General features: G+C 39.4%; 1 protein-coding gene and 2 non-coding genes across 8 annotated transcripts in view; all 3 read left to right on the top strand.

Moving 5' to 3' along the window:
- The first annotated feature begins 81 nt into the window (after positions 1-81).
- Positions 82-17,910, top strand: part of SF3B3 (splicing factor 3b subunit 3) — a 58,419-nt gene continuing 40,590 nt past the window's right edge. For 4 of the 6 annotated variants that reach the window (XM_045443470.1, XM_045443469.1, XM_045443468.1 and 1 more), the window contains exons 1-8: positions 82-225; positions 4,234-4,367; positions 5,772-6,098; positions 6,866-7,038; positions 7,559-7,700; positions 10,173-10,285; positions 13,496-13,633; positions 15,092-15,195. In XM_045443470.1, the coding sequence (XP_045299426.1) occupies positions 4,298-4,367; positions 5,772-6,098; positions 6,866-7,038; positions 7,559-7,700; positions 10,173-10,285; positions 13,496-13,633; positions 15,092-15,195 (1,067 nt within the window). In that variant the 5' untranslated portion in view covers positions 82-225; positions 4,234-4,297. The remainder of the gene's footprint in view (positions 226-4,233; positions 4,368-5,771; positions 6,099-6,865; positions 7,039-7,558; positions 7,701-10,172; positions 10,286-13,495; positions 13,634-15,091; positions 15,196-17,910) is intronic. The other 2 variants (XM_045443467.1, XM_045443472.1) reach the window with 2 other exon arrangements.
- LOC123579493 lies at positions 6,406-6,485 on the top strand. The gene has a single exon (XR_006702798.1). It is a non-coding gene; the product is annotated as a small nucleolar RNA SNORD111 (small nucleolar RNA).
- On the top strand, positions 13,165-13,256 carry LOC123579494. The gene has a single exon (XR_006702799.1). It is a non-coding gene; the product is annotated as a small nucleolar RNA SNORD111 (small nucleolar RNA).

Genomic DNA, 17,910 nt, shown 5'->3' with positions numbered 1-17,910 from the left:
AACTAATTTTTAATGCGGAGTCAAAGAAAGACAGAAACATCAAAAAAAAAATTACTTATACATTCTTCAGGCGCCTGTTGGGGACTGTTTTACGTCGCGGGCCCGCTTTAAGGTCCCTGCTTTAAGAGCTAATGGCGGAGCCTGGCGGGTTGAAGTTGGCGGTGGCCTAGGCCTTGAAGGAATTCAGCATCTGTCGGATATCCACGCCATCCTTCCTGAGGCAGGGTAAAGAAGCAGCCTTCCGACTTCCCCGGGCTTGGGGAGGCAGAGAACGGCTATGTAGGAGGGTTAGCTGAACGTTTGGCAGAGGTCTTTAAAGCAGGCTAGGCCCGTAAGGTCCCGGCAAAGGACGAGGAGGAGGTGGAGGGGAACGCTTGGGTACGAAAATGGCTTTCAGGAGTCGTTTCCCACTTCCTTCTACAAGGGGGGAACGAAGCCTGGGTCAAAATAAGATTTCTAGAATTCGCCCAGCTTTTTGCCCCTGGAGGAGTCGTGAGCTGGGGCAAGACGGACGTAAAGGACACACTAACTGTAAGGTGGGACGACCCAGCGTGTTAAAAGCGTAAATAACGGAAACAGTTTTTGGAGTCAAGACCCTATTTTGAATTTGTGTTTTAGTAATGGGGTAACTGTTTCCTCCACTGATTTTCAGTTTTATCATGTATAAAGTGGGGGACAATAATATTTATTTTGAAGACATGGCGAGTTTCAATGCGGTGATGTACCTTTGGCGCAAGAAGAAATGAGGGCAGCAATCACAGGCTCAGCTTTTAGTAGTCACAGACAGGACATAGAAGTGGGGAAAATCACAAAATTTACCACATTTTGGCTGTTAGTGGTTCCTGGTATATAGTTCTTGTAGTTTTAGAATGAACTTCCTTCAAAATGCAACTTCTGCTACTGATGAAAGAATAATTGGGGAACCTGAATCCAACCAGGTTTGGGGGAAATGAACTTCACAGACTGTAACGGATGTCATCAGTTATAAAGGAACTGGAAACTAAATTGAGTTCTTAAGGAGTTAGAATGTAGAGTTGGCTGGGGAAATTTCAGGGCTTTTGGAAGGGGCCTGTACTCCCCCCCTCCCCCTTTTTTTTACTAGTATTTCTTTACATTTAGTATAGTCAATCCTGCAACATGGATCTTGTTGACAACATGATAGGGTTTCATTATAAATTTTGTTGATAACTGCAGTTTATGCAGAAATGATGTTTGACATTTTATAACCACAGAGGATGCAAGAGAATAAATTTACTTTTGTTTGAGAATCACATTCACTTTTTTTTCTTGTTTCTTTTTTTTTAAATATGAAATTGACCACATTACTACTTTTCAATTGAGAACAATTATAATCTATTCTTTGCTTCTTTTCCCTCAGACTTTAAGCTGAGAACAACTTTCCCTGGAACTTTTACAGTGTATATACGCCCTTCTGGGGATGTGGGTGTATGTCTGTGTCTGTTCGTTTTCGCTACTTTGCTTCTTGTAGGTCATTTCCCCACTCTTTTTCCACTTTCCTTCTTCACTACCATCCTAGAAGAACATTAAAAATGTTCCTTAGTTTCAAGAAGGAAAATTTACATCTCTCAGGACCCATATCCAGAATGGAGGATTTGATCCTTTCCTCTCAACCATTTCTGGGTTGGGCAAAAACCGTTTCTGTGACTATTATTTATGAGGACGCTTACTCATAATTTTCTTTTCTCATTTAACAAAATCAAATTTTTATGTTAATTACATAGTGATTACATTGGATTTTTCAAGATCTCTTGCTTTTTGTCTGTAAATAATTGAAAAAATAACTTTTCTAGCAATAACTGCATAGCTGTAGTTTTAGGTAATTTTATGGTAAAGAAAGGTACATCAGTTTGCTTTTGCACTCTTTAGTCCTGTTGAATGAAAAGAATCCTTTTTTGTGACTGTACACTCTTTTAGAGAGGTCTGAAGTAACAGGAATTGAGTGTTGTTTTAGTTTTTGATGGTGAATAGATTTAAATTTTAAATTCTAATCATCAAATATTGAGCTAGATAAGAGATGCAAATGGAGACTACACTTAAGTTACCATTTTTATCTAGCCAAGGTCTGGTTGTGGGGAAATAGGGACTCAGATTTCTGGGGCTATAGATCGGTAGAGTTTCTTTGAAAGGTCATTTGGCAATATCTATCCACATTTCAAATGTATGAATCTCTCAGTACTGCAGTTTCACTTACAGGGATTAATCTTAATTAAAAATTAAGATAGATTAAAGATTAAAGATATATGCATACACGTATAAATGACCTATAGAGGAGGGATTTTCTTGGCAGCAATGTTCATAATAGCAAGAGATTGGGAACCTGAATGTTTATCAGTAGGGTATTGTCTAAATGATCCTTATATACCCATTCAGTGGAATACTCCACAGCTGGAAAATAAAAATGAGAAAGCCTTTTATTTATTGCTACCTCCAAGGTAAAGTAATAAAAAGTAAGTTGCAGGATAATGTGAGTGTACAATTATAGTGCCCAACCATTAGTTAGAAAGAAGAGAAAATAATAGTATTATATTCTCCCTTACAAATGCAGAACATGTCTGGAAGGACATGATACATAAGTTAGTAAAACTGATTTTCCCAGGGAGGAGTACTTTTTGCTGTGCTTTTTAAGAATTTTGAACCAAGTGCTTGTATAACCTATGCAAAATAAATAAATGTAGAGATGCTTAGTTTCTGTGACTGTAAAGGCAAATAGTGTTGTATTAATGGTACGGATTCCAGCGTTTTGTTAGTGGCTTGTTAGTCCCACTTGTTAGTGACCTCAGGCAGGTGATTTAATTTCTTAACCTCAATTTCCTCAGCTATATAATTAGTGTAACAAAGAGTTATTTATAGATTTCTCGTGAGATTAGAGACAAAAGTTTATAGCATAGTGCCTGGAATGTAGAATGCACTCCAGTTATAAATATGTTTGTCACTAGGCCTTACTCTCTGGTTTCTACCTTCATCCATAAGTTCTTATATAGAAATTTTTTTTTTTTATTTAGCGTTTTATTATTACTATTTTTTTAAATTTTTTTAATTAAAAAAATTTTTTTAACATTTATTTTTGAGAGAGAGACACAGAGTGTGAACGGGAGAGGGTCAGAGAGAGAAGGAGACACAGAATCCAAAGCAGGCTCCAGGCTCTGAGCTATCAGCACAGTGCCCAGTGTGGGGCTCGAACTCATGAACTGTGAGATCAGACCTGAGCTGGTCGGACGCTTAACCGACTGAGTCACCCAGGCTCCCCTATCATTTTTATTTTTGTTTTTATTTTATTTTTTAAATTTACATCCAAGTTACTTAGCATATAGCGCAACAATGATTTCAGGAGAAGATTCCTTAATGTCCCTTACCATTTAGCCCATCTCACCTCCCACAACCCCTCCAGCAACCCTCAGTTCTCCATATTTAAGAGTCTCTTAGATTTTGTCCCCCTCCCTGTTTTTATATTATTTTTGTTGCCCTTCCCTTATGTTCATCTGTTTTGTCTCTTAAAGTCCTCATATGAGTGAAGTCATGGGATATTTGACTTTTCTCTGAGCGACTAATTTCACTTAGCATAGTACCCTCCAGTTCCACCCATGTAGTTGCAAATGGCAAGATCTCATTCTTTTTGATTGCCAAGTAATACTCCATTGTCTGTGTATGTATGTATATATACATATGTATATACATATATGCCAGATCTTTTTTTTTTAAATTTTTTTTTCAACGTTTATTTATTTTTTTTGGGACAGAGAGAGACAGAGCATGAACGGGGGAGGGGCAGAGAGAGGGAGACACAGAATCGGAAACAGGCTCCAGGCTCTGAGCCATCAGCCCAGAGCCTGACGCGGGGCTCGAACTCACGGACCGCGAGATCGTGACCTGGCTGAAGTCGGACGCTTAACCGACTGCACCACCCAGGCGCCCCAACCAGATCTTTATCCATTCATTGATCAGTGGACATTTGGGCTCTTGCCATACTTTGGCTATTGTTGATAGTGTGGCTATAAACATTGGGGTGCGTGTGCCCCTTAGAAACAGCTTACCTGTATCCCTTGGGTAAATGCCTAGTAGTGCAATTGCTGGGTCATAGGGTAGTTCTATTTTTAGTTTTTTGAGGAACCTCCATACTGTTTGCCAGAGTGGCTGCACCGGTTTGCATTATGCAGAAATGTTTGTTAAAACAAGTTTTCAAGCTGATATTTTTCTACTTTTATGTTCTCTTAGCTTGTTTTACTTGGTATAACAGGCCTGATTGTGGAGTTGTGACTGTCTCAGTGTTGCTGCCACCATGTTTCTATACAACTTGACCTTGCAGCGAGCCACTGGCATCAGCTTTGCCATTCATGGCAACTTCTCTGGTAAGATTTCCAGTTATTATCTTTATGAATTTAACATTTTCAATATTAACTGGTTTCATGTTTTAAATTCCTTATTTTTCAAATGTTTATTTTTGATGAGGGGGGGAGTTTTGGGGGAGGGGCAGAGAGAGTGGGAGACAGAGGATCCAAAGTAGGCTCTGCACTGAGAGTGGAGAGCCTGACACGGGGCTTGAATTCAGAAAACATGAGCTCATGACCTGAGCCAAAGTTGGACGCTTAACTGACTGAGCCATCCAGGTACCCCTCAAATTCCTTTTTTAAATTCAAAATTTTTTCCTGAAATATATTGTAGAAAAAAATTTTCTTAAATCCTTAGACAACATCATTTATATAATGTTGATAGTCTCTAAAACAGTTTGAAGTACTTGATCTTATCCTATCCCCAAGGGACCTTTCGAAAGTAAGGTGGCCTGATAAGTGGTGTCCTTGAGCAAATGAGAATGGAGCAAACGGGATGGAAAGGAAGGCATTTAGGCATTAGATAGTGAAGACCTGTACGAGGGCAGCAGGGACAGATATAAAGAGAAGGATATGAGTTTCTTGCCTGGGTGGCAGAGAAAATTATAGTAATATTGATAACAGGTTAGTTGGGACCAGAGAGGAGGTTTGGGAAGAAAGAATTTATTTATTTTATATTTTGTTTATTTATTTATTTTGAGAGAGTGTGCTTGAGTTGCAGGGTGAGGACGGGCAGAGAGAGGGAGAGAGAAAATCCCAAGCAGCCTCTGTGCTATCAGAACCTGACACAAGGACACAAGGACAGTGAGATAACGACCTGAGCTGAAATCAAGAGTCGATGCTTAACCCGCTAAGCTATCCAGACGCCCCAGGAATTTAGTTATTTTAAACGTTCAGTTAAAAGTTGATGACAATATATCCCAATAGAATTATGTAGTAGGCAGGGAGAGATGGGTGCAAATTGGTGTTTGGAGATGTTGATTATGGTTATGAAAGCAAGGGAGCTTTCTAGGGGTGAGTTTAGAAATAAATGGTATATATTAGATAGCAGTTTTAAAAGTTCTTTGAGGTCTGGATGGACCACTTGGTTGAGTGTCTGACTCTTGATTTTGGCTTGGGTCATGACCCCAGGGTCGTGTGATTGAGGCCCGCATTGGGCTATGTGACAAGCATGGAGCCTGCTCAGGATTCTCCCTCTGCCCCTGTGCTCAACTTGTATGAGCTCTCTTTGGAAAAAAAAATTTTTTTCTTTGAAACTGCTTTTGTTAAATCATACCAATTCTAGAAATGAAATTGAATAAGAAAACTTAAAATACCAAGCCCCCAACTTACTCAATTTTTTATTTGTCTTGAGTGGCATTTTGATCCATCCAGGTACTTTTTGGACTAGTTCTGATTGTGATCTTTATTGTTTTGGTGATCTAGGAACCAAACAACAGGAAATTGTTGTTTCCCGTGGGAAGATACTGGAGCTGCTTCGTCCCGATCCCAACACTGGCAAAGTACACACTCTACTAACTGTGGAAGTATTTGGTGTTATCCGGTCACTCATGGCCTTTAGGCTGACAGGTGGCACCAAAGACTACATTGTAGTTGGCAGTGACTCAGGTCGGATTGTTATCCTGGAATACCAGCCATCTAAGAATATGTTTGAGAAAATTCACCAAGAAACCTTTGGCAAGAGTGGATGCCGCCGCATTGTTCCTGGCCAGTTCTTAGCTGTGGATCCCAAGGGGCGAGCTGTTATGATTAGTGAGTGACTTGCTCTTTTGAGTGCATCTCTGATTCTTACAGATGCTCAGTTTAGGATAACAATGCTGTGCTCTTGGCAGTATGCCAATAAATTCCTTACCTGGGTAGAGTTTGGATCGTATTTCAGTTAATACCATGGTTTAAAGTTGCTTTTCCTTTTAAAAGAATGGGAAAAGTCTTAATATACCTTTTCTATTTCCTGTCTGGCTGGATTAGGTGTTTTTTCCATTTCTTTGTGTGTAGCCAAAAACCTATGATGAAACTAAACGATTTTACATTATTAGGCAGTGAATATGGTTGCTTTCATCAGCCTGAAGTGATGATTCACATTCATGTCTCTTCTCTGATAAATATCTTGAAGAAAATTATGTGTATCTGATCAGGCCTCCAGAGGGCAACCCCCCCTGACAAGTTACAATACTTTAGATCTAACTCAGAGAATAAAGCCAGCAATTTTTATGAACTTTTAGTTTCCCAGTATCATTAAATCTTGGTCATGCTAAAAAGTTTTGAAGAGTTAGTGGATATTAAGGTCTGTATTAGTAAGGAGGGGGTATAAAATGCTGTTATTTATTTTACTGTGGTAGCAAAATCTTACGCTAAATATACTTATATTAGAGTTATGTTATATAACTTATATAGTTATGTTAGAGTTAGTGCTGGCTACTAATGATTTTAAAGGAATAATTGTGATGTGAGTCTGGCTGTTGTGTAAGCCCCTCTTCATTTTCTGGAAATTTTATTTGTTTTGTCTCCTTTATCTACAGGTGCCATTGAAAAACAGAAGTTGGTATATATCTTGAACAGAGATGCTGCAGCCCGGCTTACCATTTCATCTCCCTTGGAAGCCCACAAAGCGAACACTTTAGTATATCATGTGGTTGGAGTAGATGTAGGATTTGAAAATCCAATGTTTGCTTGTCTGGAAATGGATTATGAGGTAATGGGGACTTTGAATCCTTCCTCTCCTTCTCTCCCTCCTTTCCTCCCTCCTACCACCCTGCTTTGGGTTTCTTCACTCACCTCAGTGCTTTCCTGATTGGTTTCTTCATTGTGCATGTTTTATAATTATGCTAACAGATATTTTCTGTTTTCCAAATGTCTTACTAAGATTCTTTGAAATGTTTCATAGCTCACCTAACTATATAATAATACCTTACTCTGATTTGAACAGTATCCCTATAAAAATGGTATTTATTGGAAAGAGTTGTCTAAAAAAGGAAGTGAAACTGTATGTGGGATGTTTTTTGCAGGGAGGTAGTGAAAGGTGGGGCGTACCATTCTTTGCCTTGAATGGAAGGCAGTAGGGAGAACCCTTACACAGGAGACCCAGGTTCCTGTGTAAGCTCTGCCATTAACCTAGTAGTGTGAACGTTGGTAAACTGTTGTGGACCTCTGCTTCCCCATTTGTAGATGGAGGAATCCTGATGCCATGTTTGTGCTCATGTACTTCTCTATAGGAAGCAGACAATGATCCCACAGGGGAAGCAGCAGCTAATACCCAGCAGACGCTTACTTTCTATGAGTTAGACCTTGGTTTAAATCATGTGGTCCGAAAATACAGTGAACCTTTGGAGGAACATGGCAACTTTCTTATTACAGGTATTTTTGTCTCCAAGCTTCTCTGTACCTTTTTGCTTAGCACATTTTATGTACAAACTTAGGGGAATTTACTTATGTAAGGGTTTGGAAACTGTAATTCATTTGTAGTAAGTCTAAGTGCCTTGTCTCTGTTTTGGCGAGGTTAAAAGTTCAGAGTGGTTGACTCTTGTAATGGGGGTAAGGAAGAAAGGATGAGACAGCCGTCAGCCTGGAATATCGACTACTGTTAGGTGTGCTGATATTTTTGCTGTAGGTAGTCTTTCGCTCATTAAGAAAATTAAAACCTAATTCTTTGAAAAGACAAATGGACGAATCCAACAAGTTAAAATTGTATGTATGTCCATGAATTTGAAAACTTAGGTGAAACAGGAATATTTTTGAAAACAGTTACCAAATTGACCCAAGAAGAAATTAAGACACTTGAATAGACCATCCATTAAAGAAATTGGAGCAGTTGTCAAAGATCTTCCCCAAAAGATTTAAGGTCCAGAATTTTCAGGGACCTTAAATTTCTCCAGATTAGGAAAAAAAGAAACATTTGTATCACTCTATGAGCCTAAATATAACAAATACCAAAACTTGGGAAGGACAATAACAAAAAAAACTATATGCTAGTTATAAATGCCAAAACCTAAGATTGTAGTAAATTGAAGTATGTGTTTTAAATGCATCATAGCTAAGTAAGATTTTTGTAGGAATTCAGAGATACTCTGTTAGAAAATCAGTATCAGGGGTGCCTGGCTGGCTCTGTCAGTGGAGCTCTTGATCTTGAGAGTTGTAAGTTCCAGTCCCATGTTGGGTGTAGACATTACTTAAAAATAAAATCTTAAAAAAAAAAAAAAAAAAAAAAAAAGAAAACATCAGTGTACCTTTAATTCATTATATTAAAAGACTAAAGGAAACGACTATTTTTGTGGTCAGCTAAGTTTCAGTAGGCTTCGGAAAGATCGTCATCCCACTCCTTTATGTTTTGAGTCATTTGCACTTGGATTGATGTCTAATGTGATATATGTCTGTTGTTGGGGGAGGATTTTGGAGAATAATACAACATAGCACTTGTCTTTGAGCATTAAATCTTAGAGACTATATGTTAAACAGAAGAACCTTGGAAAATAGATTATGCATCTCATTACGTGCTGTAACATTACCATGTTTTTTTGACAAGGGTTTGATTTGTTCAACAATGTTTTGTTGAGTCTCTACAATCAATATGTGCGTAGTCTGTCTACTGGGACCTGGGACTGCAGTGGTGAAAAATTAGATGCGTTGTCTCCTTTATGCAAAATCGAGTTTAGTGAATATGTGTAACTAACAAAAAAATTGCCCGAGTATTTGCCAAATGCCAAGACAGGGTTGAGGAGAGAGAGGTCTCTAAACCAAGGAAAGAAAAGGAGTGTGTTAGAGAAATCTTCCTAGAGAAGTGCCCTCTGTGCCGAGACCTGAGGATTAGTTAGGAGTTAGCTAGGTATGAGGAAGGAGTTTCTGATGTGGACAAGATGCACAAAGGCCCACGTGCAACAAAGAACATGGTTCATTCAAAAAACTGGAAGCTCATTGTGATTAGAGGTAGAGGTAGTTAGTGGTGGGGAGGTACCTACTAAGGATTTTATTTTTGTTTATTTGTTTATTTTTTAATGTTTTATTTTTTTAAGAAAGAGAGTGAGTGGGGGGAGGGACAGAGGATCCAAAGCAGGCTCTGTGCTGACAGGCTGACAGTAGCAGGCCCGATGAGGGGCTCAAACTCACGAACTGTGAGATCACGACCTGAGCCAAAGTTGGACCCTCAACTGACTGAGCCAGTCAGGTGCCCCTTATTTTATTTATTTTTGTGCTACTGAAGGATTTAAAGCCGGGGAACAATAACCTGTTAAAGGTGAGCATTTTGGAAATAACGTGCTGATGTTTTGGCTAATCAAATGGAGGATAAGACCATAAGCTACGTTAGGAAGCTGTTTCACTAACCCGAGAGATCGACAGCATGAGCAGCATGAACACTGCTAAGGAGGTAGAATCAATAGAGCTGTGGTTGGGAGAAAATGGAAGGGTGATGCCCAGGTTTCTGGTTCTGTTGGTCAATAGTGGTATTTTCTTGAGATGGAGAACCCAGGAGGTGGAACAGATTTGGGAAGGAATGCGAGTTTGTTTATGAATACGATGCATTTTTAAGCTGTTGTGGAATATCCGTGTAAGAGTATACAGTTGGATTATAGGTCTGAAGATGAGAACTGAGTTTTGGGCTCCAAGCAAAAAATTTTAGATGCATTATCTGCTACCTGGACAGGCTGAGATTGTTGAAACTGTGCTCCATCCTTGTCTTAGGCTAGTATCAGGGAAAACAAACCATTGAATGTTTCTCAGTCTCAGCTACTTGTACCTTCATCCGAGATGTGCTGAAGGAGAGAAGGAATTGAAAACGAAATTATAATTTGTGGTTATGTTAAATCATTCCTAAGTTCTGTTTTCTTCTGATAGTTCCCGGAGGGTCAGATGGTCCAAGTGGAGTGCTGATCTGCTCTGAAAACTATATCACCTATAAGAACTTTGGTGACCAACCAGATATCCGCTGTCCAATTCCCAGGAGACGGGTAAAAACTTTTGCCATAGGATAAGATATTTGTGTTTGTGAAATGAATTTATTTTTTATAATTATAGTATAATCTTTTAGTTTATGTGTTAATCAAGTTTTAGTTTCTCTGTAAATCCTTCCCCCCCCCCAGTGTCTGTTTTTGAGAGAGACGGAGAGGGACAGCGCTAGCAGGGTAGGGCAGAGAGGGAGGGAGACCCAGAATCTGAAGCAGACTCCAGGTTCTGAGCTGTCAGCACAGGGCCCGATACGGGGCTGGAATCCACAAACTGTGAAATCATAACTTGAGCTGAAGTTGGACGCTCAACTGACTGAGGCACCCAGGTGCCCCTGTAAATCTTATTTTTAATAAAGCTGGTAAAGTATTTTAGTAAAAGCAAAGCAAATTCTTTGAGAAAAGGAATTAAAAACACAGTTTCTAGGGGCGCCTGGGTGGGTCAGTTGGTTGAGCGTCTGCCTTTGGCTCAGGTCATGATTTCACAGTTTGTGAATTCAGGCCCCACATCGGGCTCTATGCTGTCAGTGCAGAGCCTGCTTTGGATCCTCTGTCCCCTTCTCTCTCTCTCCATCTCTTGCTCTCTGTCTCTCTTAAAAAATAAATAAACATTAAAAAAAATTAAAAACATAAAAAACACAGTTTCTATTTCAGAACAATCTGGATGTTATCAGTTTGAAATTCTTGCAAATTTCTGGTTTGAAGACGCCAGACATATTTATCGGAGATAGATTGTTTTCCATTGCTTGTCTTTTTTCCTTGCGTTCCAACATAGGAAATTTCAAAGAATAGAACAGTGAATCTCTGCTTTTTATGTAGAGGAAAAAGATTCCCCAATTTAAAATTATACTATATTTAGCTTTTCTTTCGTATGATACAGCTATTACTTACTTTTTAATTATTTTTTTTTTTTCAACATTTATTTATTTTTGGGACAGAGAGAGACAGAGCATGAACGGGGGAGGGGCAGAGAGAGAGGGAGACACAGAATGGGAAACAGGCTCCAAGCTCCGAGCCATCAGCCCAGAGCCCGACGCGGGGCTCGAACTCACGGACCGCAAGATCGTGACCTGGCTGAAGTCGGACGCTTAACCGACTGCGCCACCCAGGCGCCCCTATTACTTACTTTTTAAAACTAACAATTTAATAAGTTGCAGTCGTCGTGACACTTTAAGAATCTCCTAAGATGTAGTTCCTAAAAACAAATTTTCCCACATAACCACACTACCAAGGTCATGCTCAAGAATTACTGTTTTGTGTAATACAGTTATCTTATGTAGAGTTCATATGCCTATTTCTCTCATTGTCACCTTTGTTTGCTTTTAATCTTTTATTATACTAACATTTTTTTAAGAGTCTAGGCTAATTTTCTTGAAGTTTGTCTCATCTTTTTCTGTATGGTTAGATCCTTGTTAATATTTTTGATAGAATTATTACATAAGCAGTGACACATTTCCCACTATATCACATTAGGGGCACATAATGTTAGTTTGACTCCTTGGTGATGTTAAATTGATCACTTTAAGGTAGTGTCCATCTGGGCTTCTTAATTGTGAAGGTACCTTTTCCTTTTTGTAGTTGGTGTGGAATCTGCTGGTGAATTTTGAGACTGTAAATATTCTTTTCCCCAGCATCTTTTCACACAATGCTTTTCCTCTCAGGTCAGTTACTACACTGGTGGTTGAAAATGGTGTTTTATTAATTTTATTTATTTATTAAAATGTTTATTTTGAGAGAGAGAGTGAGCAGGGGAGGGGCAGAGAGAGAGAATCCCAAGCAGGCTTCATGCTCAGCACGGAGCCTGATGCAGGGCTCCCAAGACCCTGGGATCATGACCTGACTTGAAATCAAGAGTCTGATGCTCAACTGACTGAGCCACCCAGGCGCCCCAAGCGGAGTGGATTGTGGAGCCTGCTTGGGATTCTCTCTTTTCTCTCATTCACTCTCTCCCTCGTGACCTCTCCCCTGCTCGCTCTTTTGCTTTCTCTAAAAAAGAAAAAGGAGTTGGACACTTAACCAACTGGGCCACCCAGGCATCCTGAAAATGGTGTTTTACTGATTTTAATCTCAGTAGTTTACTGTGGAAATTATTAATTACTAAGTATATGCACAAGTAAAGTGTAATGAACTTCTGTGTATCCAGCTTCAGCTAATTTTGTTTGATCTTTGCTTTCTCAAGCTCTTCTTTCACCCCTGGTTTTATATCTTTTTGATATATTTAAAAAGTTTTTTTTTTTTTCAACGTTTATTTATTTTTGGGGGGACAGAGAGAGGCAGAGCATGAACGGGGGAGGGGCAGAGAGAGAGAGGGAGACACAGAATCGGAAACAGGCTCCAGGCTCTGAGCCATCAGCCCAGAGCCTGACGCGGGGCTCGAACTCACGGACCGTGAGATCGTGACCTGGCCGAAGTCGGACGCTCAACCGACTGCGCCACCCAGGCGCCCCTCTTTTTGATATATTTTTAAAATTAACATTATTTTTTAAATTTATATTCAAATTAGCCTATAACTTTTTGACATTAATTTATAGGACCTGGGATTAAGCCTTTTAGGTCTTAGTTGATCTGATATATGATACCTGAGTAGGAGTACATAAATCTTAGAAAATCTGAGAAGAAATCTATCAAGATAAATTATTGGTAAGGGGTGGTGAGTAATTTGATTTGGTTGATCAGACATTTGTTGAGCACTTAACTGCTAGGCACTGTACTTGGCTTTGGGACTGCAAAGAAGTATAAAACATGTTTTGCCCTTGAACAGCTGACTCAGTGAGGGAAATAGAAAATGTTGGAAACATGAAAAAAAATCTAAAATCATAGTCAAGGAGCTGCCTTAGGAAGTTGGTATAGAATAGTGCTGAGTGGACATGTAGGAGATTTCTTCATAGCCTAAAATGATGACTCTTTAAATTTCATGTCTTTTTTCTGACATTTTTCTCTGGAGAAAGTTCTTGATGTTGCTCATTTATTCAGGATGTAGAGTGAAATTGTGGCTGCTTTTTTGTACAGAGGCTTTGTCTTATATTTATAGTAGATAAGAATTTTTAGCTATTGTGTTTTACTTTTTGGCTGGCAGGCTGTTCTGGGTCAAAGCTTGTGTAGAGAGGCTCCAGGTACCTGTAGACGTTGAGTGGCCTGTATTATGGTAAGGTGCTAAATTCCCTATATAAGAAGTACTCATTTCTAAGTTGTTGGTTCTGTGTTTGACTTTGCTAGAATGACCTGGATGACCCTGAAAGAGGAATGATTTTTGTCTGCTCTGCCACCCATAAGACCAAATCGATGTTCTTCTTTTTGGCCCAAACTGAGCAGGGAGATATCTTCAAGATCACTTTGGAGACAGATGAAGATATGGTAAGCAGATCATGGAGGGAGAAGGAAAAAATGAAAAAATCCTTTTGCTAGGTTTAGTTTATTTAAAAAAAATTTTTTTTAATGTTTATTTTTTATTTTTATTTTTTTAACATTTATTTTTGAGAGACAGAGCACACAAGTGGGGGGGGTGGGGCAGAGAGACAAATAGACATGGAATCTCAAGCAGGCTCCAGGCTCTGAGCTGTTAGCACAGAGCCCAGTGTGGGGCTGGAACCCACAAACCGCGAGATCATGACCTGAGCTGAAGTTGGAGGCTTAACTGACTGAGCCACCACCCAAGCACCCCTTTTAATGTTTAATTTTTGAGACCACGTGAGAGCATGTGTGCGACAGTGTGAGTGGGGGAGGGCAGAGAGAGAGAGCGAGAGAGAGGGAGGGAGACACAGAATCTCATACAGGCTCCAGGCCCTGAGCTGTCAGCACAAAGTCCAACGCACGACTCGAACCCCTGAACCGTGAGATCATGACCTAGGCCGAAGTTGGACGCTTAACCAATTGAACCATCTAGGTGCCCCTTGCTACACTAATTTTAATATATTTAAATAACCTTATTTCAAAAAGTGATATTTAAAGAAAATTTTTTTTAGGTTTATTTATTTTTATAGAGGGGAAGGGGTAGAGAGGGAGAGAGAGAATCCTAAGCAGCCTCTGCCAGTGCAGAGCCTGATGCAGGGCTTGAACCCACAAACTGACATTACCACCTGAGTCAAAATGAAGAGTCAGATACTTAACTGACTGAGCCAGGCAGGTGCCCCTGAAAAACTGATATTTCTGTGTACATTTAAGGTTTACACAGTGTTTTTATGAACCATTTGTTCTTTAACACTACTTTGAGATAGGACAAATAATACTTTACACGTTAATAAAATGGAAACAGAATGACTTAAAAAGTGGTTGTGTAAGGTATCAAAGCTTTTTAAATTTGGATTGAGTATATGAATGTAGGTTTTCTCCTTTAGTTAACAGATGCCTGGTCTCGTAATCTCACGTAAATAATATGAGATCAAGTAATGCCACTTCTAGTGAGTAATGAGAAAGCTCTCCCTGTCTCCTGAAAATTGGTGATACACATCAACTGTTACTGTTTTTATCTTATGGCAGAGTTCTGTGAACAGCTGTGCAGTTTTTTATATATGTTTAGCTCAGGAATTGGCATATTTTGTTGTGGAGGCCCAGTAGTAAACATCATCAGCTTATATGGGCCACGTAGTCTCTGTCTCAACAACTCAACCCTGCCATTGTGGCACAGAAGCATTCATAGGAAGTGTGTAAATAGGCATGGCTGCTCCTGCGCCTTAGTTTGCTAACCCCTGGTTTAGATACTAAGTATGATATTTTACTTGCTACTCTGCTTATGCTGTCTTATAATACTGGGCTACCTTCTGTGGCCTAGCTTCACTTGCCTACACAGTAGAATCTCTTTTTTTTCCATTCCAGGTTACTGAGATTCGGCTCAAGTATTTTGATACTGTGCCTGTTGCTGCTGCCATGTGTGTGCTTAAAACAGGCTTCCTTTTTGTAGCATCAGAATTTGGAAATCAGTGAGTAATCTTTTTATTACCCTAGTTTATCCTGGTTACTATAAAAGTTGGGAGGAGGGAGATGTGGCTTCAAGGGCACAGAGCTTTCTACAAAACTTTCTTCAAAAGTTTTGCCTTCCTTTTCCCCCTTTATGTTCTTTTTTAATTTTAATTTTTATTATTTTTTTGGTTATTTTCCCCACTTCAGTTGCTTCCTTTAAGCAGTACCTGTTGGTAGCTGCAAAAATAGCTTCAGAAGTGATCTTTTCTGAGCTTTTTGCTGGACATTTCACTGAATATTTATGGAATTAACTTAACATGTCCCACCAGTACTTGTACACATCTAAAGTTGAAGCTCATCATTACCCACAGCTGCTCAGCCACATCAGTGACCTTCCCAGCCTCGGTTTTCTGTTAATGACTAATGGACCAGTTTTAGCAACTTGAGTGTAAAATCTCAATTTTTGTGGTTTATAGTCTAAACTAGTTCACTAGTTTACTTACTACATTTTATTGTCTTTCCTGTAAAACTTCAGCCTTTACAGTCATCTTATTAAGCAGCTAAGACATAACCCTGATGAAATCCTTTCCCTTATTCCTGTGTTATAATGTTTGATGACTTTTTATTGCCAAGTGGATAAAGTCTGAGCTCTAGCCTTGAATTTAAAGCCAGTCAGTATCTAAGTCTCCAAATTACTTACACAAGATAAGATACCATGGTTTTGCCAGTATCTGCTCACAGCATCAGTGCAAACCACTTACCTGATGCTATTTGCTTGTAATTAAAATGAAGGTGTATCTAGGATTCTAGGATTCTGTGCCATTTCAGCCTTGTCTCTGACTGTTCTTCCTTTCTTAGACATGCTTCTTACTTATACTCACGGACTTTATTCCAGCTGTTGATTAACTCACTTTCCTTGTTTATACCTCTTGTCTCACTTTTCATATTTAGCCTGTTTGGTGTATTTTTATCCACTTAAATCCCACTTTTCCAGAATAATAGTAATTCCTTGATATAATCAAATAGCTAGCCAGTATTTAAATTTCTCCATTGTCTCAATATTTTTTAGTATTTTTTTAATGTTTAATTATTTTGAGAGAGAAGGAGCATGAGTGCGGGGGGGAGAGGGGGGAGAGAGAGAGAGAGAGAGAGAGAGAGAGAGAAAGAGAGAGAATCCCAAGCTGGCTCAGCACTGTTAGCACAGAGTCCGAAGCAGGGCTTGAAATCACGAGCTGTGAGATTATGACCTGAGCCTGAATCAAGAGTCAGACACTTAACCAAGTGAGCTACCCCAGGTGCCCTCCATGCCTCAATATTTTAAAAGTTGAATCGTATACACTAGGATTGAGCAAGGCCCATACATTGCAATTGGTACATGGAAAACATTTTTAGTGGCTGCATATTTTAAGGCCATGCCCCGTATTGGTATTTAGGTTTGTACTTTTGCTATCATAAATAGTGCCGTAGTGAACATTGTAGTTGTATCTTTGTGTGTTAGCTGAATGCAACCATAGTTTAAATTCGTAAGTGTGGGATGAAATTTTGATAATGCTAAATTGTCCTCACAAAGGTGACATCAGTTTACATTCCCACCAACGGCTTATATGACAGACCTTTTTATTTATTTTTTCTTACTGCATGACAGTTCATAAGCTCTTGAAAATCCCTGAGAAGAAGACTAGTAGTTTGATCAGTAGAAAATGGGCACAGGATTTGAACATGCCTTTACAGTAAAAAAAAAATACGCGTGGTCTAGAAGTATAATATGTAGGAAGATTTCAAACTCATTTGTAATTGAAGGAACGCCAATCATATTAGAAGTCTTTTTCTCACCTAGTAGGTTGGCAAACATTAAAAACTTAGATAGTAATTTGTCTTGATAAGATTGTGGATGGAAATAATAGTTGGATGCAGAAGGTATTATTTTCTTGCCCCATTACCTTATGCAGATATGTTTGCTAAGGTTATATATCCTGATTGTCTATTAATTGGATTTAGGGAGGCTCCTGGATGGCTCAGTTGGTTAAGCCCAACTTTTGCTCAGGTCACGATCTCATGGCTCATGAGTTTGCCCCCCCTGCCCCCCATGTCCGCCTCTGTGCCAAAAGCTCAGAGCCTGGATCCTGCTTTGGATTCTGTGTATCCCTCTCTGTTCCTCCCCCTCTCGCTCTCTGTCTCTCTCAAAAATAAACGTTAAAAAAAAAAAAGATTTAGGAATAATACAGTGATTCCTTTTATTCTGAAGAATGGTAGTTAAAACTTATCCAGCACTTGTCTGTATATATCAGGCACTGTTCTAAATTGTTTTTCTTAATGTCTTGGTTTGAGTTCTCCTGCACGCAGAGCCTTAGACAAAGACATGGGTGCAGGTAGATTATTGGGGAGCAATTGCAGGAAACAGGAGTTAAGGGATCAGTGGAGAGAGAGAGGGAAAGAGGAAAAGCCTACATAAGAGTGTGTTATTGAGATTCCTGTTGTGGGTAGTAGGAACTTGCTCCCATCAAGACCTGCTCCCATCAGACAAGCAGAATGCATCTGAGAATTGCTCACCTGAAGGTTAACAGCAATACCATTTTTCTCTTCGGGTCTGAAATTCAGTCACCTCTTGGGGCAGCGAGTGGAAAGATGGCAGTGTACAAGTAGATGCTTATTAGAGTGAGATGCATTTGAGCTTGTGAGAAATTATCCATTGCTGCTGGAGCTGAAGTCTGCAACACTCAAAAAATGCTGATTTG

This window comes from Leopardus geoffroyi, chromosome E2 (assembly GCF_018350155.1).
Source record: "Leopardus geoffroyi isolate Oge1 chromosome E2, O.geoffroyi_Oge1_pat1.0, whole genome shotgun sequence".
NCBI lineage: Eukaryota > Metazoa > Chordata > Mammalia > Carnivora > Felidae > Leopardus > Leopardus geoffroyi.
The sequence above is the reverse complement of the archived record's forward strand: the minus strand, read 5'-3'. Positions and strand labels throughout refer to the sequence as shown.